Source organism: Elaeis guineensis, chromosome 13 (assembly GCF_000442705.2).
Source record: "Elaeis guineensis isolate ETL-2024a chromosome 13, EG11, whole genome shotgun sequence".
Classification (NCBI taxonomy): Eukaryota; Viridiplantae; Streptophyta; class Magnoliopsida; order Arecales; family Arecaceae; genus Elaeis; species Elaeis guineensis.
This window is the reverse complement of record NC_026005.2, coordinates 76,722,182-76,749,849: the sequence shown is the minus strand read 5'-3', so window position 1 is coordinate 76,749,849 and position 27,668 is coordinate 76,722,182. Positions and strand designations below refer to the sequence as shown.

General features: G+C 37.2%; 2 protein-coding genes across 11 annotated transcripts; one reads left to right on the top strand and one right to left on the bottom strand.

Annotated features, from left to right (window-relative positions):
• The first annotated feature begins 4,366 nt into the window (after positions 1-4,366).
• Positions 4,367-27,429, top strand: LOC140853419 (uncharacterized). Of its 10 annotated transcripts, none has more exons than XM_073248052.1 (4): positions 4,367-4,691; positions 4,847-5,044; positions 20,343-20,430; positions 26,332-27,429. In XM_073248052.1, exons 2-4 carry the CDS (start codon positions 4,966-4,968, stop codon positions 26,474-26,476), a joined length of 312 nt encoding a protein of 103 aa, XP_073104153.1. In that variant the 5' UTR covers positions 4,367-4,691; positions 4,847-4,965; the 3' UTR covers positions 26,477-27,429. The 10 variants fall into 10 exon arrangements, 4 of the variants coding, with proteins under 4 accessions (XP_073104153.1, XP_073104152.1, XP_073104151.1 ...); XM_073248051.1 differs by having other exon boundaries at positions 4,375-4,691; positions 4,864-5,044; positions 26,332-27,428; XM_073248050.1 differs by having other exon boundaries at positions 4,408-4,691; positions 4,860-5,044; positions 26,332-27,422.
• Positions 21,689-22,947, bottom strand: LOC105055876 (transcription factor DIVARICATA). The gene is made up of 2 exons (XM_010937883.4): positions 22,519-22,947; positions 21,689-22,405 (listed from the first exon to the last, which is right to left on the bottom strand). The coding sequence occupies exons 1-2, from the start codon at positions 22,860-22,862 to the stop codon at positions 22,228-22,230; spliced, it is 522 nt and encodes a 173-aa protein (XP_010936185.2). The 5' UTR covers positions 22,863-22,947; the 3' UTR covers positions 21,689-22,227.
• Positions 27,430-27,668: the final 239 nt, after the last annotated feature.

Here is a 27,668-nt window from a genome sequence, read left to right as displayed (position 1 = left end):
GCGGGAGAGCACCTCGCCGATCCAGTGACCCTCGATCGCTGAGCTCTTGTCTTTGTCATCTTGGATCCCGTGGGGGTTACAATCCCTGGTGCTGTCAATGAAGCACTAACTTGTCACTACCGTCCCCTTCCTGGCGCCCCAATCTGTGCGGCCAATCTCCTCGTCGCCTGGTCGTCGGGAACGAGTGCCTGCAAAAGAAAGTCCGTACTGACCGGAGGTGGCTCCGGCGGGGACCCTCCAACGATCAAGTCAGAGAGGAGACTAGGCAATAGTGAAAAGAAAACAAGGAGCTCAACGAGAGAGAGCGAAAGCTAGAGAGGAGGGGTTCAGGGGTTTCGAATGGACCTCTAGCACTGTTGCCTTCCCCGATATATATAGTGGAGCATGGTATGGCGCCGTCATTAATGGCGCAGACAATTGAAGAATTGTCAACTCACTGAGGACTGTCAGAGTCGCCGTGAGGGTGTCAAATCGCCGTGGGGCTGTCAAATCGCTAGGGTTGACCCATGCCTTAGGTAGGATAATGCCCCTAGGCGGCAGTGCCGTATGCCGTTGTCAGGACTGACAGTTTTCGACAGCCGTACGGCATCTGAGGGAGCCGACCGACTATAGGTCGGTGGCTGGTTGAGGGACGTCGGGTGGAAACTCGGGGCCCCTCCAACAGTCAGTCGGGCGCGTTGCCAGAGTCGGGCGTCAGACTCCATAGTGCAGCCGATCAAGAGAGAGAAGAAGGTCTGTCCGACCGACGTATCCTCGGTCGGTCGATAACGGCAGCCGTCGGTCGGTCGGCAGAGTCGAGCGTCGGTCATGTAAGCCCGACGATGAGTCGGCGTGAGTGGGGTCGGTCGGTATTCCCCAACATATTTTTTTTTTTTTTTTTTTAAGGGCCGAAGCTACATTAGAATATAAGAAGAAATAGAGAGTTCACGTTGCCGATAAATAGAAAATCAGTAACAAGTAGTTCACAGACACCAAAATGGGACTCAACCCCTTGGAGCCACCAACACACAGTTCTACCTTACAAATAGATCCCCAACATGTACTTACATCAACAATCCACCTACTAAGAATATTATCTTGATATTCTGCATTGGACTGGATCAAAATAATATGCGTACATCATTCAGATGTAGGCTTCGCAGGTTCATGCTTGAAATAAGTATGAATGGATGCACATGTGCTAGACTAACAGTTGACATAAGGTGGACGTACCCCCATAATTTCACAGTCCAGATTTTATGAAAAATTTTTTGGATATAGTGAAGACTCCACAGAAGTTGGAAGAAGAGCTGAAGCTTCTCTCACCCATCATTGACATTGATATCCGAACCATTCTAAGCAACCAACGGAGACCTGCAAGTTGTAACAACATCTGAACGCCAGCAACTCATACAGAACCCAATACTGGAATATAGTGCTACTCCTTCCTAGTAATCAATATGATATTTGTAGGAGCATACAGGGATGACATTGAACAGATTTATGACTTGTATTATTGTTGCAACCTTGCTATGATTTCCTTGACTTTTTACTCCTTGTTACAACACAAAGTGTATGGTTGATTACTTTCCATTTTTCTTTTTTGAAATTTCTTATGATGCTTCTATTTGACGTTAACTTTTCTTTTTTCCAGACTATAAAACAGGATGATATTGTTCATCCTTTCCTATTTAATTTCAAAATCATTACAATAATGCTGTATCGTTTTTATCTAGGTTGCATGATCAATTTGGAAAGTCTAAATTTTTCTTAATAGTCAAAGATTGTTGGAGGAGAAAGGAAAAACTATTTATGTTAGTTATTATCTTGTTTATGAAAATATTCTATGGAATTCCTCCTTGCAGATTTATTTGTTTTTTTTTTGTTTTTTTTTTTTTCATTTTGAGCCGAAAAGAAAGAAATTCTTGATTGCATGCAATTTATTCGATATATTATTTCTCAAGGTATGAAATATTATTTGTTACCTTTTATTTGTAACTGTAGTTGTAGGGAACGAGGGCATTGTGAGACTATTTCATTAATAATATATTCCGTTTATGATAAAGAATAGATTATAGGGCTTGCTTTAGGGGTTTTGATTGTAGGGCTCACAACGTTGGACATATGCTTTAAGGGTTTTCCTTCATGTGAATGTTTAAAGAGCTAACAAAACTTATATAACAAAAGAAAGATCAATGATTTGGGATGTAGAATGACATATTAGTTCGAAAAAAAAGATAAACAACTCAAAATCCTATATTGTTTGAAAAAAGATTAGACATATATAATTTTATATTTTAGTATAATTAATTTCGATATTCGAGAATAGATATAAATCATGCAAATTTAGATACAAGATAATCTTTTGTCCTCCACCAGAAGTGGAAACAATTATAGACTAAAGTGCATGATGCCCTACAAAACTACAACATAAGATTCATAGGCATTCCTTACATTAGCCTTTGTGTGCATCTTCATCACCCTCAATGGCCCTGCACATGAGCCAGAGCCATGCTCTAAGATGTGAGGCAAGAAATAAGCAGATATTTCTTTTCTAACAATGAACTTATTTATTTAAAAAATGATATTACTGCAGTATTAATAGGTGATCATGGTCCCACTATACAAACAGCATGTTGTAATTTATAACAATTATAGGCTAAAGTGCATGATGCCCTACAAAACTGCAACATAAGATTCATAGGCATTCCTTACATTAGCCTTTGTGTGCATCTTCATCACCCTCAATAGGCCTGCACATGAGCCAGAGCCATGCTCTAAGATGTGAGGCAAGAAATAAGCAGATATTTCTTTTCTAACAATGAATTTATTTATTTAAAAAATGATATTACTGCAGTATTAATAGGTGATCATGGTCCCCACTATACAAACAGCATGTTGTAATTTATACCCTTAAAAAACATTTAGAGAATGATGCCTAGTCATATATGATGCTGAAATAACTCAAATAAGTATTTGCAACAAAAAAAAAAAAAAAATTCTCATCCAAGCCAAAGGTTGCCTTATATTTATCAAAAAATTATTAAAGCAATAAGCTTTTTCTTAAAATAAAGAGGAAAGAGTTGACTGGCATACAATATGGTTTCCATTTGTCATATTCTAACCACTATGATCAGATAATCATCATCATACTTGCAGATTAGAGCATCCGTCTTATTATATTTTTACAAAAAAAAAATTATAAACTTGGTTTATTACCAAAAAAAAATTATTGGACTATTTAAAGAATGCAAAAAACCAAATAAGTTAATGTGCATATTTTATCTTTATATCGGACTATATTTTCGAGAAAGATTGTGTTGAGAACTAAAAAAGAATTGTATCCATATGGACTTATTTTTTGCCAATTTCTTGATTGTAATTTTTTATAAAGAATAATGTTGTCTTTTTTTTTTTTGTTTGTCTCCTATATTAAATATGCAACAATATGTGCTTTTTCCATTTTTTTTTATTTTGTGGGTAGTTTTCTTTCTCATAATCTTTGTCTAATTTTTTTATACTATTTATTATTTTTTTTGATATTATTTTTTCAGGTTGAAGTAAAAAAAGCCATCCCCAAATACCTTAGGTATCAAAATCATCAACATTTGCATGAAAATTAGTTTCAAGATCAAAATGGGGCGCTAATTGATAACACTAGCAATTCTCACAAAGGATTTCTTTCAATGCGAGGAAGATTTTTGTAGGTGGTTTACTTTTTAAATCGAAAGAAGATGAGTTTAGCGTTTTTTTGAGTAGTTTGATAAAATTAAAGTTGCTGTCCTGATGTATGATAATTTTAATCAATTAAGAGATTTTGTTTTATTGAATTCAATGAAGTTGGTTTTTACGTAATATACAACCCAAATATGCAGGTTTACAAGATTATGTGCCTCCATTTTTTCCTGGCTAGATTTTTCAATATAGTGGCTTTGTTGGAGGATACCTATTGGATGTTACGATGGACTTGGTTGTAGCTCTCTCCATGTTGAACTAAGGAGCCCTTCAAACAGTCAGAAATTGGTGCCTGTATTGCAGTATTGGATGTCTATGGCAATACTAGTTTGTACCCTGGCTACCTCAACAGAATTTGATATCAAGGTTTACAAGATTGTCCATCTCCTTCTGTTGATTCCATTAAGAGGCAAATATTATGAATTGATATGCATTTATATTTAACTATGTGACATTTTTGTTCGGTTGGAATAGCAAGGATGGATGAATGGATGCTGATGTATTTTCTTTACCATACAGTGTAGATGGACATTAACTTCCTGGCTTTAGAATTGAATTGGATCTTTCTCTTGCTTGGTGATTCACCTTGGTATCCAATCTCGATCGAGATTGCCATGACGTACAAGTTTCTGGACCATACAAAATCTCACAAATTTCAAAATAAAAAGAAGGGAATGGCCAATGGGGTTTAAAAACATACAAAGAATTGCATGAGATATGTTTACGCCAAAAAACCCTGCCCAAAATTTATAAAGAGAAGCTGAAGTTGAGGGTAAGACTGAAACACAAGAGCCCAGAGCTGCTCCTTCTCCGTTTCCTCTCCCCTCCTCCCCTTCTCCAAGCCCGACATCCCTCTATTCTCCACGGCCCTTCCACCTCTCCCTCTCCACTGGGCGTCTCCGTTGGCGACGACGGCGTCTCGAAGGCGTCATCCAGTTCGAGAAGCCCGATGCTCCCGAGAAGCTCGTCTCTTGCGTGTAAGTCCATCCACACACACACACCAAAGTTCCAATCTTTCGTCTAATTTCATGTCTAAATCCGCTATTTTTTCATGCCCATCTCTAAAAATCAAATCTTTCGTCCAATTTTGCCTCTCATTTCGTTATTTTAGTCATGGAGGTTCCATTTATAGCTTGGGATTTCAGGCAGGCGGGTCTTTTGGCTGGAGGGGATGTACTGATGTCGAGACCTTGTGGACTGCCCATCCTTTCATTTGTGGGTTGATACTGAGCGCCTATTTTCTCGGAGGTTATGGAGAAGATGGAAAGGGATGAATGGTTTGAGAAAAGCTATTGTCTCTGCTGCCAAGTCTCCAGCAGTGGGAATACCGGTAATCATCAACTTATTTGAGAGGGTTTTGATTTAATAGTATAGAAGTTGAATTTTCAAACTGTGAGCTCTTCATTTTATCTAGTTACACTAGTTATTTTGGATGTCATGTTGAATCACCTGGTTCAAGAGTACATGCAAGGCTTGATAAACTGAACCAGAACACCTAACATCAAGAGATAAATAGTTAAAACAAATAATTCTGTTGTGCGCACGTGTCAAGCAGGTCGTCGGAGACCGCACGCTCCGTCCCACGAAGTATTGTCCGCTTCAGCTAGGTCCGGAAGGGGAGCGTGCCCCGTGGTCCCCATCGGGGGTTGTCCCTGGAGCCCCTGATCGGACCCCATCGGGGTTGTATCTCTCCGGCCCAGCGTCACGCAGACGGCCTCACGGTTTTGTCCTTCGCCTTGGGGCAAAAGGCGCCTCGTGAGGGAAGGTGTACTCGTATCCCTCTTAAGCACATGCACACACCAGAGTTGCCCGATGTGGGACTATTAAGGGAGGTCCCCCCACAGCCTGCCATAACATGCCCCCCACTCTGGAGGGTACATGTGCGGACAGGGGCGGATGCCCCCTACCTGGGGTGCCACTGTTGTGCGCACGTGTCAAGCAGGTCGTCAGAGACCGCACGCTCCGCCCCACGAAGTATTGTCCGCTTCGGCTAGGTCCGAACGGGGAGCGTGCCCCGTGGTCTCCACTGGGGTTGTCCCTGGAGCCCTGATCGGGCCCCACCGGGGGTTGTACCTCCCCGGCCCAGCATCACGCAGACGGCCTCACGGTTTTGTCTTTCGCCCTTTGGGCAAAAGGCGCCTCGTGAGGGAAGGTATGCTCGTATCCCTCTTAAGCACATGCACACACCAGAGTTGCCCGATGTGGGACTATTAAGAAGATCCCCCCACAGCCTGCCCACAACAAATTTATTGTAAATTTTTATAAAAATTGAGATTATCCAAAATACATGGTTCAGATATCTCCGGTATCAGATATAAACTTAACTATTACTATCTCTTACCAAAAGTTTCAATTCAACCCCATCTAGCTAGATGTTCTGCGGCTCTGAAAAAAACAGAAATGATAATATGAGCTAATAGCTCAATGAGGATTTTCTAAGCACACGCACTAGCATGGAAAGATAACAATTCTTTAATAGATATACTCATTAAGAAAACAGTGATTTAAATCTCAAAAATTAACAATTGAATACTCATATGCCCAACTTAATAATGTTATCAAGATGTTCATTAAGTTTCAATATATGATAGTTGAGATGTATGCAATATTCTATCAATAGCAACTCTGATATGCTCGTCATATATAATCAGATCATCAATGTTCATTCAACTAGGATTTCACTTCAATTGCTGTTAGTTCTATGAATATCAATACCCAGTTATTATTCTTATTTATTACTTTATTATAATCTGTGCAATGTGGATTGAATCTGAATTTTTGATATTTGGATTGTTCATGATCATGCTCCTATCCGTGGCGAGGCCATACTGATGAAAATACCATATTTCTATCCGTGGCAAGGCCATACCGAGAAAAATATCATGTTCCTATCCGTGGCAAGGCCATACTAATAAAAATATTATGTTCCTGCTCATGGTGAGGCCATACTGAGAAAAGTATCACGTTCTTGTCTGTGGTGAGGTCATATTGATGTCGTGATTAGTCTAGATGTCCTGATTTTAAATCATTATAAATCATTCCCTTCATCATATTATTATTGTTAGATTATAAATTATATATATATACTTTATTTATACAATTGATAAAATTTGGGATTATAAAGAATCAAGGCTAGCAATACAATTCAAGTATGTAATGCCATAATTTTTAGCATGTGATCCAAACACTTATGATCAATGTAGATGGTTGTGATTAGAGATCTTTACCTTCTACAGTAACAAAATCTAACTGATATGCTAATTTAACTTGCCGCACACCTAGAACATTTGGATAATCTCAAATCAATATTCGATACTTATAAAACTCAGGAATCACTTTTATCAGTTTACAAAATTATGACTTAGTTTTCTAAATTCTCAGAATTTCATTATCTCATGGAAAGAAAGAAAGAGAAGATGGGATATAACAATCTCTTCTTCATCCTTTCCCTCGGCAATAGCCCCAATCTACAAATTATTTATCCTAACAAAACTCATCCAAAAATTTTTAAATTTTGCCCTCATGTTGACTCACGAGTTAACAATTTCTAGTTATAATTTCAGCTTAAACCACCTATCCAACAAGGAGATAAAATTTTCGGATTAAAACAGAATAGAACAAATCTGCCCTCAAATTTTAACCTCTAATCTCCAAAGCATTCATCTTCTTGTAAAGTTCTGATCTCATTAACATCCTCATCTTCTTTAACCCTCACTCTTCTCCTAACAGGCCCTTCCCTTTCTCCAATTTTTCTTTATTTCAAGACTTAAAACTTCTTTTTTGACCTCTCTTTTCCATCTACCATCCATTACTTATTTCATAATAGAATTTAACTACCTATAAAGAGTTTAATAACTACTCATTAACCTCTAATTGAAATCAGCCCAAGCAAATACAAAGGGTGATTAATCTTACCTGCTCTGATGAAGAGCTCCCCTATGGTAGCAGCCACCACCACCAAGCAGTGACAAGGAAGAAGAAAGAAGGGAGGGAAAAGGAGGAGAAAGGAAAAAGAAAGAAAGAAAGAGGAGAAAAGAGTTCCTGTATTCCCTCCTTTCTTTCTTTTCTTTCTGTTTTTCTGCTTTCCAACCCACCCACACACACGGACACACACACACACACAGATGGGAGAGGGGAGAGCTCGGGGTGTTAGAGAGGGCAACAGAGAGAGGGAGAAAGAGAGAGAATGTGGGAGATAGAGGCGAGAGAGAGAGAGGGACATGGGAGACACAGAGAAAGAGAGAGGCGGGAGATAGAGAGAGGGGCATGGGAGATAGAGGGTGAGAGAGGAGATGCTGGGGAGGGAGGAGAACGAGAGAGAAAGATAGAGGGACGGACAGAGCAAGTGTGAGAGAGAAAAAGTCGGAGAGAGGGAACGAGAGAAGAGAGAGGGGGTTCCTGTTCGAAGCCAAAATAGGGGAGAGAGAAGGGTTCCATTTTTTTTCCCTCCAATGGGTTGTGCGTGGCTGCCCCACGACTGGCCATGGGTCCGCGACATGCGGACCCCCACGTGGCACATGAAGCAGGCCCTCGGCCGGGCCGGCCCGAGTCTCAAAGCAACTTCATGACATCTTCTGCTCCTCAAGGACCTCAACATTACTTGAAATATCGGAATGCTTAGTAATGATGGCAGTGGATGTATATGATTGGTAGCATGCATGAGATATATAAAATGGTTAAAAGAAATTGTGGATGATCTTTCTTTTTTGCTGTTGTATGCACCTAACTGTGTTGGTCTTAGAGAGAAGCTTCCGGTTTCATGTTGTCAAGACATGTTAAACAGGATGATGCAACGTATCATCTTTGTTGTTACATCTTCTTTGTAGAAGCAAATTGTTGGAGTTTCGCAATTGAGATTGACCATGTAGTACTTACTACGTTTCTCCTAGAGCTATATTCATGAAGATCAGTTTCATAACCAAAAACCATGAAGAAAACTTCCGATCAAAATAGGAAATTACTCCTTCATGCTTTCTTGTAACTTTCCCATTATCTTTTCTCTTGATTCCTTGCAAGTGTTGCTTGACAACCATTCATTATGCATTCTTACTAGTATAATTCATTTGCTTGTTAGGACTTCTTATTAGGACACATTCCACCAACCGCATTGATGTTGATAGCTATGCGAAGTGCTGGTATCTTGCTGATTGCATGTTGAGAGAATTAAACCCAAATGTATGGATATGGTATGTTGGTCATGTTGACTTATAAATTTAAAAGACCAAGTAGCCTCCTTTTCTAAGGAGCTATTACTTTATCGGAAATGGTTTTCTCCTTTTTACTCTTCACTTGATGCTGTTTTGGATTTTATGTCAGAATTTGCCTATGATGTTCTGATTATCATTTGAATTGCATTATCAGTTGGCCTTGACCATTCGTCAAGAACTTCCTACCACTTTTCTTCCGAGATACCATGACCAGACACAAATTCCATGCTTCCTCTAACTTAAAAATTTTTTTCCATGCCAACCAAAGAGCATTAACATCGTTGAGAAATGCCCATTACCAGTTGTAGGAAATAGGATGAAACCTTGTTTGTGAACTTCCAATGGACAATATGATCATCTCTAGACTTTCCCTTCCAAACAACACACTGAAGCAAGTCTAAGGGCTTTCTATGGATCACATGATGATGAATGTCGAGATCATATCTTTTAGCAAACCAACAGAAAAAGTCCAGCCTAGTTGCAACATGCCTACTTCAGGGCAAGCAAATTTTCCTCTTATTGCCACCATTGATGCAAAGAAAAAATGTGACTAATGGAAAGACACAGAAAGTCCTGCCATGTCTAAACATTTTTTTATTCATTATTACCTAATGATCCTAAAAGAGAGAGTTTAGTTGAAAATATTCCTAATATATAAAACATCTCTTCCAAAGCTAATATCCAGCACCCCTAATCCTCCAAAAAAAAAAAATCAAAAAAAAGAATACAGAAACAAGGATGAGTATACTGCCCATATTGTTCCAGTGTTGCTCATTGCATATTTTACCAATCAGGGAACACATGCCACCCCTTAGGATAGTTTCACAGGCTAACCAGCCCTGTAGTACCCAAAGTGACACCATATTGCCATGCTAGGTAGACCTCCCTTTTTTCCCTCCCTTTTCTTTGTTCCTCATTTGCATGAGCAGGTGCTGACCCATTCTGTGCTTTTTTCCTCTTTATCTTTGTTGCTCATTCCACATTTTTTATGCAAGTATTTTATCTGTCTCTATATGTGTAAACTATTACATTGCGCTGCTTCCTCCATTTTCTCTTGCATTATTAGATTTTCAACATCTAAGTATGTGTTTTTGTCAGACAAATAAAGTTGGATTTGTTTTTCTTATGTTTTTGGCACTTGAGATAGCATTCTATTGCTGAAATTGTGCATTTTGCTAGTAGAATTAATGGCATATGTTGGTGACCATTTTGGTGACTGTAGTCTTTCGATATATAAATAAAGAGGTAGTAATCTAAGGAGTTTAGGGGTGGCATAAACTATTATATTTAGGTGATGATGATAATAAAAATGGAATGGAAACAGTAGATAGAGTGATGGTAAAAAAAAAAATTGTACTTGAAAATAGGACAAATGATAGATTAGTGGCTACTAAGTTTGTTTTAGATGAGAAGATTATTATGGTAATTGGTGGCTATGCACCACAAGTGGACTTAGAAGAGAGGGTTAAGAAACAATTTTGGGAAGAAACAGATTGATTAACAATTCCTAAAGGAGAAAGGATAGTTATAGGTGTTATCTAAATAGACATGTAGGAAAGAATAATATAGGATGTGAGAGAGTGCATGAGAGGTTTATTTTTTGGAGATATGAATGCAGTATCTTTTTATTTAAGAATGGCAAATATGTATTCAAGAAAAGAGATGAGTACTTAATAACATTTAGGAACAGATCAAATTTATCACAAATAGATTACCTTTTCATTAAGAGAAGAGAAAGATTGATATGAAAGGATAATAAGGTGATATGAGGAGACAGTTTAACCATATAACATAGATTACTGGTTTTAGATGTAATAGACTAAATGCAAGAAGAAAGGAAAAGAAATTAATAAATATTCAAGTATAAGGTGGCGGAATTTAAAAGAGAAAAATATTATAGCTTCTATGGATAAATTATTAAAGGAGAGATTGAAATTTAAGAACTGCACCAAACAAAATGCGGGACTAAATGGCTAACTGTATTAAAAAGGATAGCTAAAGATGTTTTTGGAGATAGATAAAGAAGAAGGCATACGCATAAAGAAACCTAGTGGTAGAAAAACAAGGTATAGGAGGCAATTAAACCAAAATAGATTTGCTTTGAATAATGGTAAAATCAAAAGATATCAAGGATTTTATAAAATATAAGGAAACTAGGAAAAATGCAAAGAGTAGTAAGTAAAGCTAAATATGTAGCATATGATAATTTTTATTATATATTGGGATTAAAAGAAGGTAAGAAAGAAATTTACAGAATAGCTAAAGCTGGAGAACAGAAAACTAAAGATATCGATCAAGTTAGATGTATCAAAAGTGTGGATAATACAATATTAGTAGAAGATACTAAAAAAAGGTGGAGATATTATTTTGAAAAGTTGTTAAATGAGAATTCTACCCAAAAAAAATCTTTGTTGAAAAATACAATCAAGGAGAAGTTAAGATTCTATTTGTATAATTCATAAAACCGAAGCACAGATATATTTAAAAACAGATGCAAAAAGGTAACATATTAGGGCTAGATGAAATAACTATTGATGTTCAAAAAATTATGGAAGATATTAGATTAATCGCTTACCAACTTATCTAATGATGTTATGAAATCCAAGAAAATAAATGTCACGCCCCGAACCCAACACCCGGGTCGGATACGTGATGGCCGCACACTCCTTAGAGTAAACCCTAAAGAATATGCAAGGCCAAATAAATCATTACAATCTTATCAACCATAATATTTAATTTCAACAGTAATTCATAAAACTTGCATAATAACAATTAACATTCCTTCAATTCTCTGATCAGATACTATGACACTCTATTTATCCTTCTGCTCACCCGTAAATCCAAGCCATAGCCAATCTAAGTCATCCTGCAACTCTGAGAAAAAAAAGAAAGATGAAGGGGTGTGAGCTTTACAGCCCAGTAAGAATTCCCATATCACACTGATATAGTAATATAGTCTGAAAATAAGGATAAGCAATAAAATATAAAATCTCATGTTCAATGTCCAGAATAATGCAAACATTCATAAATTTTCTGTCTTGTCAAAATAGATGCATCATCATATGTTAACCGGTGAAACACTTTTGTTCAACAATTGTTTCATATCTTATCTTTCATTTCTCCTTTCATAATCATATGATTTTAACATTTTCTTTCTGGCTTTGGACTATCCAAGTCTATACCTCAGTCATCTTTCGGATCGAATCCACTTTAAAAAGTCTTTCAAGACTGTCCCAGGATGAGCTCCTGGCCGGCTGTCCCACGTACCAAAGCCCGTGAGAGGCTGTCCCAGGCATAAGCTCCTGGCGGGCTGTCCCAGGCATGAGCTCCTGGCCGGCTGATCCACCTGTAAGCCAGTGGGGGCTGTCCCAGGCATAAGCTCCTGGCGGGCTGTCCCAGGCATAAGCTCCTGGCCGGCTGTTCCACATGACAAGGCTAGTCCATACCATATATCTCTTTCTTTTCATTTAATCATTATGTGTTGTATTCATCAATCAATTCTGTCTTGCATTATGATCAATTCAGATATGTCATATCCATATAATCATGCCATCAATCTCTGATACATATATATTAACATAACATACTCATGCTCAAAATCAAATAACAGTATCTCAGATATAATAATTTCATCAATCTCAAATCCGACGATGCAAAACCAATGAGATAAACCAACGGTAAAATAACATATATATAATGGTGATCATGTATAGAGATTCTTACCTTTACCGGTGACTGATCCAAACACAGAAATCAATGTTCTTCTTTGATTTATGAATTTCTCTAACAAAATATTCCACTCGATATCATATGCAGACAATCATCTCTTCATAACCCTGATAAAAATCACATATATGGAGAAAATTACCGATAATTGATCCTAATACACAAATCGAGGATCTCTCTTAGGATTAACCAAAATTAGGACTTGTCTATGTATCTGGATCCTCCCCTGATCTATAAGACTTCTAGAGAGAGAAAATCCATGAAGAGAGAGAAAATTCTAGAGAGAGAAAGTAGAGAGAGAAAGTGGAGAGAGAAACTTTCGTATCCTTCCGATGAGGTACTCATGATCGAGATCATCAGAGGTCCTATCAGGGTAACTCAATATGAATCAAGTGTTACAAATTTTGAATAGGATCGAACTGGGATCAGATCTACTGCACGAATTTCGGAGCAACCTAAGATCATCTTATTTTCATCTTCAAGTTTATTCTAGGATTCATGATGCAATCAGAGAGGAAGACAAGATCCTAGAGAGAATCCGTAAAGAGAGAGAAAAGTCTAGAGAGAGAATCTAGAGAGAGAAAATGTAGAGAGAGAAGGTAGAGAGAGGAGAGAGAAAAGAGAGAGAAAGAAGAGAGAAAGGAGAGAGAGGAAAATTCTCTCCTTCTTCTTCTTATTTTATTTTATTTTTATTTTTATTTTTCTCTTTTTCTTTTCTTTTCTTTTTCTTTTTCCTTTTTCTTTTCTTTTTTCTTTTTCCTTTTTCTTTTCTTTTTCTTTTCTTCTTCTTCTTCCTTTCTTCTTTTCTTCCCGCGGGTTCCGTTGGGCCAAAACAGGGGAGGAAAAAGAGGGTCGCTCGGGCTCCGACGACTTGGCCGGAGATCCGGCAACGACGGCCGAGCATGCAAGCTGGCCGGCGGCAGGGTCACCCTCCTTGATGCCGGCGGCAGAGAAGGAAGAAAATCATAAAAACAGGGTATCCCTGTTTGAGCCCGAACCGGAAGCCCGAACCGGCACCTCGCCGGCTTCCAAAAACACCGGTGACCGGAGAATAACAAGGAGAAGAGGAAATACCTTGTTCCGGCGGCCAAAACAGCTCCGGCGACCTCTTTTCTTCCGATCAACCACCACGGAAATCTCTGAGAAAAATCCCTCAAATCCCCTTGATTTACTTCGAAATTTTTGTTGTAAATTCCTAAAGGAAGGTTGGAGGATCTTATAGTGGAGGTTTCCTACCCTAGCCGGACTCTTTGAGTCCGATTTTGCCGGAAATCGTGAAGGAAGAAGACTCCGGCTAGGAGTCTTCCTCCTTCTCTGTTTTGTTTTGTTTTTTTTTTTTTTTTTGTGTTGTTGGGCCATCTGGGCTACAGGCCCAAGTAAACGGGTTGCTACAATCTCCCCCCCTTAAAAAAATTTCGTCCTCGAAATTAGATTATGTCGTTTGAGATATCTATTTCAAAGTATACATTCTTCATGTCATTCTCCAGCTTACAATAATATCTTTTATTTCTCATGATCTTGTTATAACAAAATTATTTAAAATTTCAAACTCATCCCTTCTTATTGATTTCTCAACTTTTTGAAGAACTGTAACATTTTAAACTTGTATTAATATACCACCGTTATTTGTCTAATACATTTCACTCGAAATTCATAATTATCTCATACTACCCCTGATAAATAAAGATCAAACATCGAGCACTCTTTACAATCATCGATTTTTTTCTTCACTTGATTTTTTCAATAAATTTTTATATATAGACTCTCATCTTAAGAAAAATCTCAATCTTCTATATCAGTTCAAGTAACAATATTAAATTTAAAAAAAATATGAGATCTATATCAGGACATTCTAAATTTGAACTAATATCAGAACTATCAAGCTATTAATAAACTTGAGATATCTAAAATTTCTTGGCATTATCTACAATGAAGCAACCTACTAACAAAATTTATCCGACTATGATCAGAAAAAAAATTATTCTTTATTAACAACTAATGTATTCCATAATATCTTCAGAATCAAAGAATTAATATTTCTAATCAATTTAACCCACCATGCTTTTGCTGCGCACTCTGATCTTGGTTTATCAAATTATATAATTATATCAAAGATAAAAATATCCTTATATGTTAGATCGATCCAAGATAGATCCAACCTTCAAATTTCAGATAAAACTTAGGGCAAAACCTTAAGTTTCTTTATCTTTACTACTTTTGGGTATAGCATATTAAATCTTGATCCACTTTCTATGTTTGAAATTATTGTATAAATTTCATCATAACCTGTATATCATTCTCTGACACAATAAATTTTCTTTTTTCTTTAATTTAACAACAATATCAAAATACTTTTGATCCACTTAGAAAAATAAACTTTTAATTTGAAATTCAATACAATTTGAAAGATAAGAAATTATATTCAGAATATGATATTTTGAGTGACCAAAGATTTCACCAAGATGTATATCTCATATTCTCATCAAAAAAATTTCAAGTATATTTTCATCTAAGATTGAGTTTCATATATGATCCTCTTATAGGTTCAGTGTTCAAAAATATTTCTCTCTCATATGATGAAATTTCTTTTTTTAAACCATACCCTAATTAACTTTCTTTTGATAAATCCAAAATTCATAATGCATTAGACAATTATCATCGAAATAAATAAATATATATATATATATCATGATCTTCAATTATAAAATCATCTAGTATACTCAACATAACTTATCAATACCTCCCACTTCATTCCAAGGTCAACTCTTTTCATACTTAGGTCAACCTTACTAATTGAAATCTAAAATATAACTCATCAATTTTATTATAGATAACATATGCCACTTATGCATAAATTCCATCTTAATATCTATTGATTCGAAATCTAAATATTGAATCTTCTCTTTTATATCTATCATGTTCCTCGTGATCATAACCTAAGTTCAGATATCACTAGAATTACAATTCTGAATAATTATAACCTTAAACTCAAATACCGCTTAAATCATATTTCCTAGTGATCATAACCTAAACTCTAATATCATTCTATCATACCTTTAATGATCAAAATCTTAAACTCCGATATTATCAATCATACTCTAGTGATTATAATCCCAAAGTTTTGATATCACTTATATGACAATCCCTAGTGACCTTAAACTTGGGCTCTGGTATTGTTCTGTCATATCCTAATCACTTGTATCATTGTCTCCGAATAAACGTAACCTAAGCTCTAAGCTCAAATGCCACTCTGTCACATCCTATTGATCTTACATAAAGTTTTAATATTTCTTTATAATCTCTGGTGATCTCAACCTAAGCTCTGATATTATTCTATCTCATCCTATTCATTTATATCGTAATCTCCAATGATCATAATCTAAGCTCTGATATCACTCTATAATATTCTAATCACTTATATCATAATCCCTAATGATCATATCCTATGCTCTGATACCATTCTGTCACGCCCCGAACCCAACACCCGGGTCGGATACGTGATGGCCGCACACTCCTTAGAGTAAACCCTAAAGAATATGCAAGGCCAAATAAATCATTACAATCTTATCAACCATAATATTTAATTTCAACAGTAATTCATAAAACTTGCATAATAACAATTAACATTCCTTCAATTCTCTGATCAGATACTATGACACTCTATTTATCCTTCTGCTCACCCGTAAATCCAAGCCATAGCCAATCTAAGTCATCCTGCAACTCTGAGAAAAAAAAGAAAGATGAAGGGGTGTGAGCTTTACAGCCCAGTAAGAATTCCCATATCACACTGATATAGTAATATAGTCTGAAAATAAGGATAAGCAATAAAATATAAAATCTCATGTTCAATGTCCAGAATAATGCAAACATTCATAAATTTTCTGTCTTGTCAAAATAGATGCATCATCATATGTTAACCGGTGAAACACTTTTGTTCAACAATTGTTTCATATCTTATCTTTCATTTCTCCTTTCATAATCATATGATTTTAACATTTTCTTTCTGGCTTTGGACTATCCAAGTCTATACCTCAGTCATCTTTCGGATCGAATCCACTTTAAAAAGTCTTTCAAGACTGTCCCAGGATGAGCTCCTGGCCGGCTGTCCCACGTACCAAAGCCCGTGAGAGGCTGTCCCAGGCATAAGCTCCTGGCGGGCTGTCCCAGGCATGAGCTCCTGGCCGGCTGATCCACCTGTAAGCCAGTGGGGGCTGTCCCAGGCATAAGCTCCTGGCGGGCTGTCCCAGGCATAAGCTCCTGGCCGGCTGTTCCACATGACAAGGCTAGTCCATACCATATATCTCTTTCTTTTCATTTAATCATTATGTGTTGTATTCATCAATCAATTCTGTCTTGCATTATGATCAATTCAGATATGTCATATCCATATAATCATGCCATCAATCTCTGATACATATATATTAACATAACATACTCATGCTCAAAATCAAATAACAGTATCTCAGATATAATAATTTCATCAATCTCAAATCCGACGATGCAAAACCAATGAGATAAACCAACGGTAAAATAACATATATATAATGGTGATCATGTATAGAGATTCTTACCTTTACCGGTGACTGATCCAAACACAGAAATCAGTGTTCTTCTTTGATTTATGAATTTCTCTAACAAAATATTCCACTCGATATCATATGCAGACAATCTTCTCTTCATAACCCTGATAAAAATCACATATATGGAGAAAATTACCGATAATTGATCCTAATACACAAATCGAGGATCTCTCTTAGGATTAACCAAAATTAGGACTTGTCTATGTATCTGGATCCTCCCCTGATCTATAAGACTTCTAGAGAGAGAAAATCCATGAAGAGAGAGAAAATTCTAGAGAGAGAAAGTAGAGAGAGAAAGTTTCGTATCCTTCCGATGAGGCACTCATGATCGAGATCATCAGAGGTCCTATCAGGGTAACTCAATATGAATCAAGTGTTACAAATTTTGAATAGGATCGAACTGGGATCAGATCTACTGCACGAATTTCGGAGCAACCTAAGATCATCTTATTTTCATCTTCAAGTTTATTCTAGGATTCATGATGCAATCAGAGAGGAAGACAAGATCCTAGAGAGAATCCGTAAAGAGAGAGAAAAGTCTAGAGAGAGAATCTAGAGAGAGAAAATGTAGAGAGAGAAGGTAGAGAGAGGAGAGAGAAAAGAGAGAGAAAGAAGAGAGAAAGGAGAGAGAGGAAAATTCTCTCCTTCTTCTTCTTATTTTATTTTATTTTTATTTTTATTTTTCTCTTTTTCTTTTCTTTTCTTTTTCTTTTTCCTTTTTCTTTTCTTTTTTCTTTTTTCTTTTTCTTTTCTTTTTCTTTTCTTCTTCTTCTTCCTTTCTTCTTTTCTTCCCGCGGGTTCCGTTGGGCCAAAACAGGGGAGGAAAAAGAGGGTCGCTCGGGCTCCGACGACTTGGCCGGAGATCCGGCAACGACGGCCGAGCATGCAAGTTGGCCGGCGGCAGGGTCACCCTCCTTGATGCCGGCGGCAGAGAAGGAAGAAAATCATAAAAACAGGGTATCCCTGTTTGAGCCCGAACCGGAAGCCCGAACCGGCACCTCGCCGGCTTCCAAAAACACCGGTGACCGGAGAATAACAAGGAGAAGAGGAAATACCTTGTTCCGGCGGCCAAAACAGCTCCGGCGACCTCTTTTCTTCCGATCAACCACCACGGAAATCTCTGAGAAAAATCCCTCAAATCCCCTTGATTTACTTCGAAATTTTTGTTGTAAATTCCTAAAGGAAGGTTGGAGGATCTTATAGTGGAGGTTTCCTACCCTAGCCGGACTCTTTGAGTCCGATTTTGCCGGAAATCGTGAAGGAAGAAGACTCCGGCTAGGAGTCTTCCTCCTTCTCTGTTTTGTTTTTTTTTTTTTTTTTTTTTTTGTGTTGTTGGGCCATCTGGGCTACAGGCCCAAGTAAACGGGTTGCTACAATAAAGGTGATGTATAAAACTGTTCTAATTATCGGGAATTAAGCTGAGAAGGAACTATGAAATTTTGGAAAACTATAATGGAACAGAGATTAAGAAAAATAAAAATTGCTTCAAATGAATAATTTGGACTTATGCCTGAAAAATCAGCAATATAATCTTTTTACTCAGACAATTGATAGAAAAGTATAGAGAAAGGGGAAAAGTTTACATGTGCTCTTTATTGGTTTAGTGAAAGCTTATGATAAAGTGCCTGAAAAAATGATTTCATAGGCTTTAAGAAGGAAGCGTACATAGACAGCACATCAAAATAATTGAGGATATTTATTCTGGGACATTAGCAAGTGTTAGGAGTTGTTGTGGTACAGTAAGTACTTTTCCAGTTACAATAGGCTTGCATGATGCATGCGGATGATATAGTGTTGTTTGATGAAAAGAAAACTTTGTTAAATATGAAATTGGAGTTATGGAGGAAAACTTTGAAAGTTAAAATTTGTAAAATGAAGAGAGAATATATGGAATGCAAATTTAATGAGAATGGAAATGAAGACTTCAACTTTGTAACCTTTGCTTGCTGAACTGGAAGAAGTTGATAAATATTTCAGCCTTTAACTGTGTCATCTCATATATGACGTGGTGTTTGCTCTTCAACTTTTAATCTCATGTATTGCTCTTTTATTAGCCCTTACACGTGTATTTTGTACCTTCATTTTTCAGAAGGCATTTGAGCAATCTGCTGCATTTTTTAACCTTTCTTCTGGTATGTCACAAGCTCTGCTCGCATCTGCATGCGAATTTCATGGCTTCAAATGCCAATTGAACTTGACAGATGTGAGGAAATCCAACTATTTGAAATGGATCGGAAGAATCATGCTAAATAGTTAAAATTTGAACTTTGTTTGAATATTTCTTAGTTCCAAGCGAGCAGGCTTTAATGCTGATTAATTAGAGTTGCACATCATTAAGCTTGGCTGATTGCATCTCTCATCAGATGAATGCCACAAACCTTCTGCCAATGCAGTAAAACATGGTCATCAATCACATGAAATATTTTTGGTATCAATATTTTGTTCTTTCAGCAGGCATTTTCTTTTTCTAATACACATTTCAGAAATGGTAAGAATCAACTGATATTTGTTAATAATTCTGTGGTTTCATGTTTGATATCCCATTTGCTTTCTCCATAATTAATTATTCTGAGGCAGATGATTCATTCTAAAAGGGGCTAATGATAATCAGTTGTGCTCAGAAGCAAAAAATATGCTGTCTGACTTTCATTGTTAGCTGGGAGTTCAACTTTTTTGCTTATGAGTTCTGAGTCTTCCTCGATGATATTATTTCGAATTCAGGGAAGTTGAGTTGTTCCACTTGGGGCATACAGGGTCATGTTTAGGCAAAATAATGTCATATAAAATGCAAATCCTACTATGCATTATATCTAATTTTCTCCCTGGTTTATTAGACCTGAATGATTCAGGAGGAACAGTGACATGATGGTCCTGTCTGATTGTTCACCTACTTTAATCAGGAACTCAGGAAAAAAAATGGTAATGGTGCTGTCACCATCAGATATTTATCTTTGATGGTCTTTGATATTATATTAACCTATGAAGAAAGATTTTGTTCCTTATGTTTGGGTTGGACATCAAAATGACCTCTTTGGAAACTTTCAACTAAACTTTCAAGTTTTTTTCACAGAATTAGAATTGCAAGTTACTGGAATGTTTTGTTTACCCTATGCAGTTGCCCATGTCATTGGTTTGGAGGTGGTGTTTTTGGGCCTTCTATGGTTTCTCTTTCTCCTTGCTATCGATTTACTACCACTGGACATGTAAGTCCTTGGCATTTGCTATACATATTATGGCAGCATAATGTTCTGAGATTACAATTAAATAGCATTTTCTTTAATCAAGAAAAGGGTATCTGTTTGTTGCTTTGGCATCTGTTTTTCTTACTTTTATTGTGCTCAAATCTACTGCAATTCCTTCTATTACTTAATATTTTATAAACTAATACACTAATATCTACTAATACTTGGGAACCAAATCAGTTCCATGGTTTAAAACTAATTATCTATGTTATCTGCTAATAATATTTTTTGTGCTTGAAAATTAATATTAGGAGTACATATGTATATACATACTTATGCAGACTATGTCTGTAAACAGTCCATATGATTGCTAGTATAAGTGCAAGAAGCCTGAAGGAAGACCTGCCCTTAGTGCCAGTCTACCTCAATTTCTCTATGTTATGATTTTCAGACAGAAGGCTGTCAAGCTCGCACGCATTGTGGAAGATTTCATTTTGCTTCAGGTAAATAGAATAGTATGCATATTTAAGATAGACAAGTAGATGGCATTCCAGTTGGTGCTGAATAAATATTTTGGTCTGGAGGGCAATTAGCATATGATTTAGGGGGATAATCAATGTCTCTAGCCTGTTAGTTGAGCCTTTCATATGCTTGCAGTCAATTTTGTCAATTTTGTTGGTTCTTGTTAGCCCATATTTAGATTGTTTCGTCGAAAACAAAGCTATACACACTCTTGAGGTTGATGGAAAGTGAAGTGCACCAAGGGGAGTCATGACGAGATACAATACCAGAAAGGCTTTCGCAGGACTCCTGCTAAAGACAACCATGGAGGGTTTATCAACCACAGATTGAAGGGGTTGGAACTGCCAAATTTAAGAATTTCACTATGGTGGATGGAATTTGATTCGGTTGATGCATACAAGATGGCTGAAATGGTTAAATATTGAAGCTATATATGCTTAATACATCTATGGCAAGAGACATCTTGGTTAGGACACAGTTTGAGGAGGTAAATTCCACTGAAAATTTGTGTGAAGGAAAAGAACATGCAGGTTGTTCAGCAAACTTGCCAAGGAAAGGAGATGCATAAGGACACCTTTTCATTCATATAAATATAGAAAATAATATAAAAATATTTAAGGCGTCCAAATTATGAAATAATTAATGTGCTATTGTCTTTAAAATCAACATGACATCAGCTGGATCCATGTATGGTAATATAATAAATAAAAATATTTTCTGATACTTTTGGGTGGTTTTCCCATACCCATACATATGGATATCATGTCATATAGGAGATGAAAGTTCTTCTGTCGAATGATTTCTCAGAATAAGCGCATGCAGCATGATGATCCTTGTCTTCTAGAATGATTGGGGATGTATTATTTGATAATCCATATAAGACCAACCTTCAGCACTGCTGTAGAAACTCCATGCAAGTGCTGATCCTGTGTCTGCTGGCAATAAACAAAAGCCCTAAAATGTAATGCATGAACTCCAAAGAACTCCAATTGTATGCATAGTGTTGAATGTGTCCTATTCAGAGGAAGACGAAGGTAAGCATTTCTTAAACATTTAAGAGCATGTTTCACCGTGAGAACATATGCTAAATGAACTTAATACCATAAGCATCTGCATTGAGAGTCACAAAAACTGAAGTCTAACTAAATTTTCATAACTTGTAACCTCCTATCATACCTTGTTCCTATTAATCCGAGCTTCAATTTCTGAGTTAAACTAATCTAATAAAGAAAGTCTTCTAATATCACAAATTATCTTATCTGAAATATATGGTTCGGTCGTGTCATAAAAGAAAATCTAAGGATCGGTGATGTCATGGATGCTCTTTCTCTTGGACTCCTTGTTCTGTTCTCGACGGTTAAAAAATTTTTGTGCATGACTGGCCACTTGGCTTGATGTCTTTGTTACCACTGAATTTCTAGATATGTTCTTCCAATCCCCCTTCCCATAAGCCGCAAGTCCTTTCAAAAATAACCTACAAAAACAATGCAAAAACAAATAGAAATCACTGCTGAATATTCTGATCATAGCTAACTTACAACATAAAAGATATATACATAGCTAACTTACAACATAAAAGATATATACCGGTGTTCCTTCTCTGTCCACGGGACGGATTTCCTCCTCTCTTCACCTCGACCACTTCGTGCTGTTGTTGGGTGTTGCTTTGGTGCCATGTTCGATCTATCAGAATTGTCATCATATCTATAATTCGGTGTCTCCACTTTTCCCGAATCAATTAACTCCAAGTCGTGGATCAATGCCCGGTAATGATCAAGAACTTGACATAGACTCTTTCCCGAAAGTTTGGCTGTAATCAAGGGCCAGCGATTAGGTGTTCCCTCTGGGTATTCAGTGAGTGCAACCTCAAAGGTTTTGTTCTCGTACCAGCTCCATTGAGTTTGCAGGGAAGGAGTCTCGTTAGAAGACATTTGAAATCTCTTTCGGAAGAGAATGATAGATCGTATTATATATTATAATTATTCGGGGTGATAGAGGAAGACGAGGGATGAAGTGACGTGGAACTTGGTGACACCCCTTGAAACGAAAGAGTCTTCCATTGTCAAGCAAAGCCAGGATAGATAGAAAGTCGTCTCTTGCCAAATCAACCAACGCGTTTTAACTGATTATCTGGTCGTTGCCTTCCTTTCTTTGGACTCTTCCCTTTGACACGTATATGGCTCTCTATTCCAAAAAAAAAAGAAAAAAGATTGGATAACTCTTGAACTGCCGTTGATTTAGGGATAAGGAAAATAGCAACTGTGAAAATTTTATCTATTGAAATAGTTGCTTCATGATTTATATCAATCAATTTTATTTTTGAATAACAAAAAGTACTTTTTTGAATGATGATTTTTTGTCCAAGGAATAGTTTGTCAGCTGGAGTGATGCAACTCTTTCCTTGCTATATTTTTCTTTCCAAATATTGTTTGGCAGGCCTTTATCTTGCCTTGTGCCTACTTTATGCATGATCTGTGCCCATGCAACCTCGACGTTTTGAAGCACATAAACATGCCCCATCAAACCTAAACCTTTTGATTTGTTAAGAACAGTTAGCATTATAATCTGTTGTTAAACATCATTCCCTTTAGCAACCTTTTGAGTGGAAGATGGGTGCTGATGGTAATGAGTCAAATTCTCTCAAGGGAACTGTAGGTCAGTAGGGACTGGTCCTGGTGTCAACAAAGATTGAGTGAAATGACCTTTCAGGGTAAAGTAAAAGCTTGGATGTGGTTCTGTAGCCTTGAATAGGTCGATGCCTTGGCTTTGTTTCTTCCCATGCACATGCACATGAGATTCTTTCTTCATCCATCATAGCGTTCAAAGGATGTCAGGAGGTAGGACTCTTTTTTTTTTTTTTTTTTGGTTACACAGGAGGTATGACTCTTTGATGCCCACCATTTCAACCACTTCGCTGCGTTTGGATTTAAACATCTTGCTTGCAAGTATGAAAACTATGAAACCACCTTCAGCTAAACTTAATTCTTATCTGCTCTTAAATCATTGGCATGGCCATAATTGAGTCTTATAATTATTAGAACAAGCGTGAGTACAAACCTTGCCTATTTTGTGTTCACTTTGCAAGTCTTACTTCAGTATCTATACTTACAAACGGCCTACTTATCTGAAATGAATAATACACAGTTCAAAATCCTTTCTAATTAACTCTATTCACAATCATCTTATCAATCTGAATTCTAGATATCGTTAACCCATGTATAGTTCTTATGCGCAAACATGTCCAAAACATTTCATCCAACACTACCCCATAAAATTGTTTTCCCTCACAAAATCATTGCCAAACCCTGAGAATGTGACTGCTTGTTGCAACTGTTGCATGGCCAAGTTTCTACGCTTACTAAAATTCTTTTTTAAGGAGGTTAAAACCAACTGTCTTTTATTGATTACAGCCGAACAATACCAGTATAATTTGCTGCCAGGATTTTGTTACAAAGGAGTAATCCAAGTGGAGGAGATAGAACAAAGGTGAAGGTAGAAAACTCCTCTGCAGCAATGAAAGTTTCAAATAGAGAGCTCCTCGGCCCAAAATAGCTGTTTCCACACGTGTACCCAGATTTTCTTTGGGAGTTGCAAGTGATCAAGGCCAAAAGCCCAAGTCCAGCATGTAAGTGGGGCTTAAAATTGTTTAGGGGTGTTGAAAAAACCAGCCAAATCGCAAACCCAATCCAAGCCGGTTCCTTCAGATCTTTTTTTTTTTTTTTTTTTTAAATCAATTTACCGTCAGTTTGAAAAGCTTTGAATGTAAAAAAAAATGATTCAATTTTGATTTGAGTTTTTAAAAAATCGATTCAAACCGACCTGACCTGACAGATATGTGTATATAGTTATAGGTATTCAAACCAATCCGATTCGTTCTAACTCCACTCGGCTCATACATATATATAAGCAAATACATTCAAATTGAACCAATCCGATTTGACTGGTCTAATCTGATCCATATGTATTATGTATGTATATATATTTAACCCGACCCAATATATTTAGTCTAACCCATTGAACATTAATCCTATATAAAATAAAATTTATCTGTTCAAATGCATCCCTTCCAACCATTGGACATATATCAACTCAATAAATTGAACCGAATCGAACCAGTTTTTTCAGATCAATCTGGATCAAATTTTTTTGCAAAACTAATTGTAAACTAATTCTGGCCGAACCATGCACACCTCTGGTGATAGGATTCACGAACGCGGTGTTCGGTCACAGTCAAAGGCGCACCAAGACCATTCTATCCACCCTTGTGGTAGCAGTTCAAGTCCATCAAAAAAAAAATTTTTTTTTTTTTTTGGGTGATCTCATTTCTATCAAATCAAGTTGCGGCATCTTTACAAGCTACTGCTGGCTGCTGTTCCATCTTTAATAGACTAGGTCCTGGTGTTCTTTCCATAGCATTCTATTTCATCTGAGGGTTGGACCCATGGACAGTCTTCTGAGATCTTTCAATGCCCCCCAGGAAGTGACCTCCGGTCACTTCTGCTCCAACTTGGTCTCCTCTCACGCACACACAAAGCAACTGCATCGCATCTTTATGACCCGCCACTGCATCATCAGAGACTGAGAGGGAGGTGGCATCTCATTTATATCAAATATATTCCATGCCTATTAAGGCAATGATAAGATAAGCAACAAGGAGCCATAAATGTGGTGCTCTCTCCCACCCTCAAGCCAGCTGTAGGAATGGGGCCCTGACATCTAAGCCACTTCAGAAAGTATCATCTCAGAGGTAAGGTCAGCATAGTATCAGCATGCCTATGTCCATTCAAGCCTCCATTAGAGCTGGATGTGGCAATTGTTTTAGCTTTTGCTCTATTAATAGGTGTGGTCTTGGCTGGACTAATATTAGGACATGGTCAGTTTACCAGTAGGCAATTTGACACCTACATTTTATGATTTCTTAGCAAGATTTTTTTTTTTTTTTTTTGGGAAGAAGAAGAACTAGGGTGCATGGATGCACTGTTCACTATTACCCATGTAAGAGTTTTTACCAACTCAAGTCATTTGGCACCCTCCCTTGGCATGATACTGTTGTCTTACCTCACTTGTACTTGCCTACCAGCATGTGTTTTAGGAAACAGCTTGTGCCCTTAATACTTCACTTGCCCGACCCTCATACCCAGTTAGAAGTCTCTAATCTTTTTTCTTTTGTAAGACAAAAGATGATAAGCACATCAAAAGTCTGAAATCATTTATTTGAATACTCAACCTTCTAACCTCTTCAATTAATGGCATTCAGAATAGGGAGTTCAAGTCAAGGACTCCTTTGTAACGACATTGTTAGAGAAAATATTCGAGAACTTGAACATTACATGAAGATAACAATGCTTGAGCAATATAACTACATTGCATCCCATGACTCATACTTGGTCTACTTAGCAGGTCATTGGAGTCTTACTCATACCATAGCAAAATTTGTGCTGGTCATGAAAAGAACAAGAGGAGAAGTGATTGGTGTGAGGGGCCGAAAATTAAAAAGCGAAAGTATAAAGCAGACTTCTTTTCAGCCTTAGCAGCAATGACCTGAAGACAACTTTGCATTGAAGACTCTGTCCTCTTCACAGGCTTCTTTAATCACACAAAATGGAGGGGAATGTGGGAGCATGCACAAATCCATTTGAACTTCCAAGAGAATCCCATCACATTGAATGATGTGAAGGCTACCGGATACTGGCGAAGACCGTGGTGTTGGGCATTTCAGGCATGGTTATTATTGTGGTTTGTTTTAATGCCCCTTCTTGCTTGGCTTTACCATCCCCTGTCCAACCACTGCTTTCCCTGTTGCCTAGCGGTGGGAAATAGGTGATGACTAAAACATTTGGAATTCGGGGGAAAAAAAAATCCAGGGAATCGACAAAATTTTAATATTCATATGACAAGTACACACACATAACTTTAACAAGATCAGAAAGGTAATTAAACAGTAATTAATAGCAAAAACATTGTTACTAGCAGGGACATAGTATGATTAGTCTGTAATCCACAGGTATTTTCTTGAATTAACTATAAATTATTCACAGACAATATTAGAATCTGTAAAAAAATTGAATGACTCTTTATTGATTTGAGTTATTAGTATAAGTCAAATTCTGAAAGAAAAGAATCTTGATTCGTTCAAAAATATTTTACCAATTTGCAAGATATTAGTTGCTTGCTTAATTAGCATGGCCACACCTTGCCTTCCCATCACATGCAATGGTATATGTTGGACTTCTTAAGACAAGGAGGATGGAAGGAGTGCATCAGAAGTGATTAGGACTTATGACACTTGCACTTGGATGTTGACCTCTCATTCATCTTCACACACGCACGCACACACACAAACACACACAGAGAGATAGAGAGAGAGAGAGAGAGCACATAAAACATGGGGCTTGGCAGAAGAGCAAGGGGAAAGGCTTTAATGGGAACTTTAATGGGGAGTTGGAGGAAAGTGGAATGTCTTGTGAACTTGCAGCTGGGCTCTCTCTCGTATTGACTTGGTAATGTTCTCTTGGATGCAGCTCTTGTCGCTCTCATTCAGCTGCTATCCAAATAGTCTCTCTCCTGCTTTAACTTTAGGCTATCGGAGCCTTTGTTTGGGATCTTGCTTGGATTTTGTTTGCATTTTGTGTTGTCCACGTGAAAGATGAGCCCCACATTTCATTGCATTATTACTGTACAGTGGCAGAAGCTTTGCATGAGATGGCTTTTCTTAGTTTGTTCCATCTATTATTTTC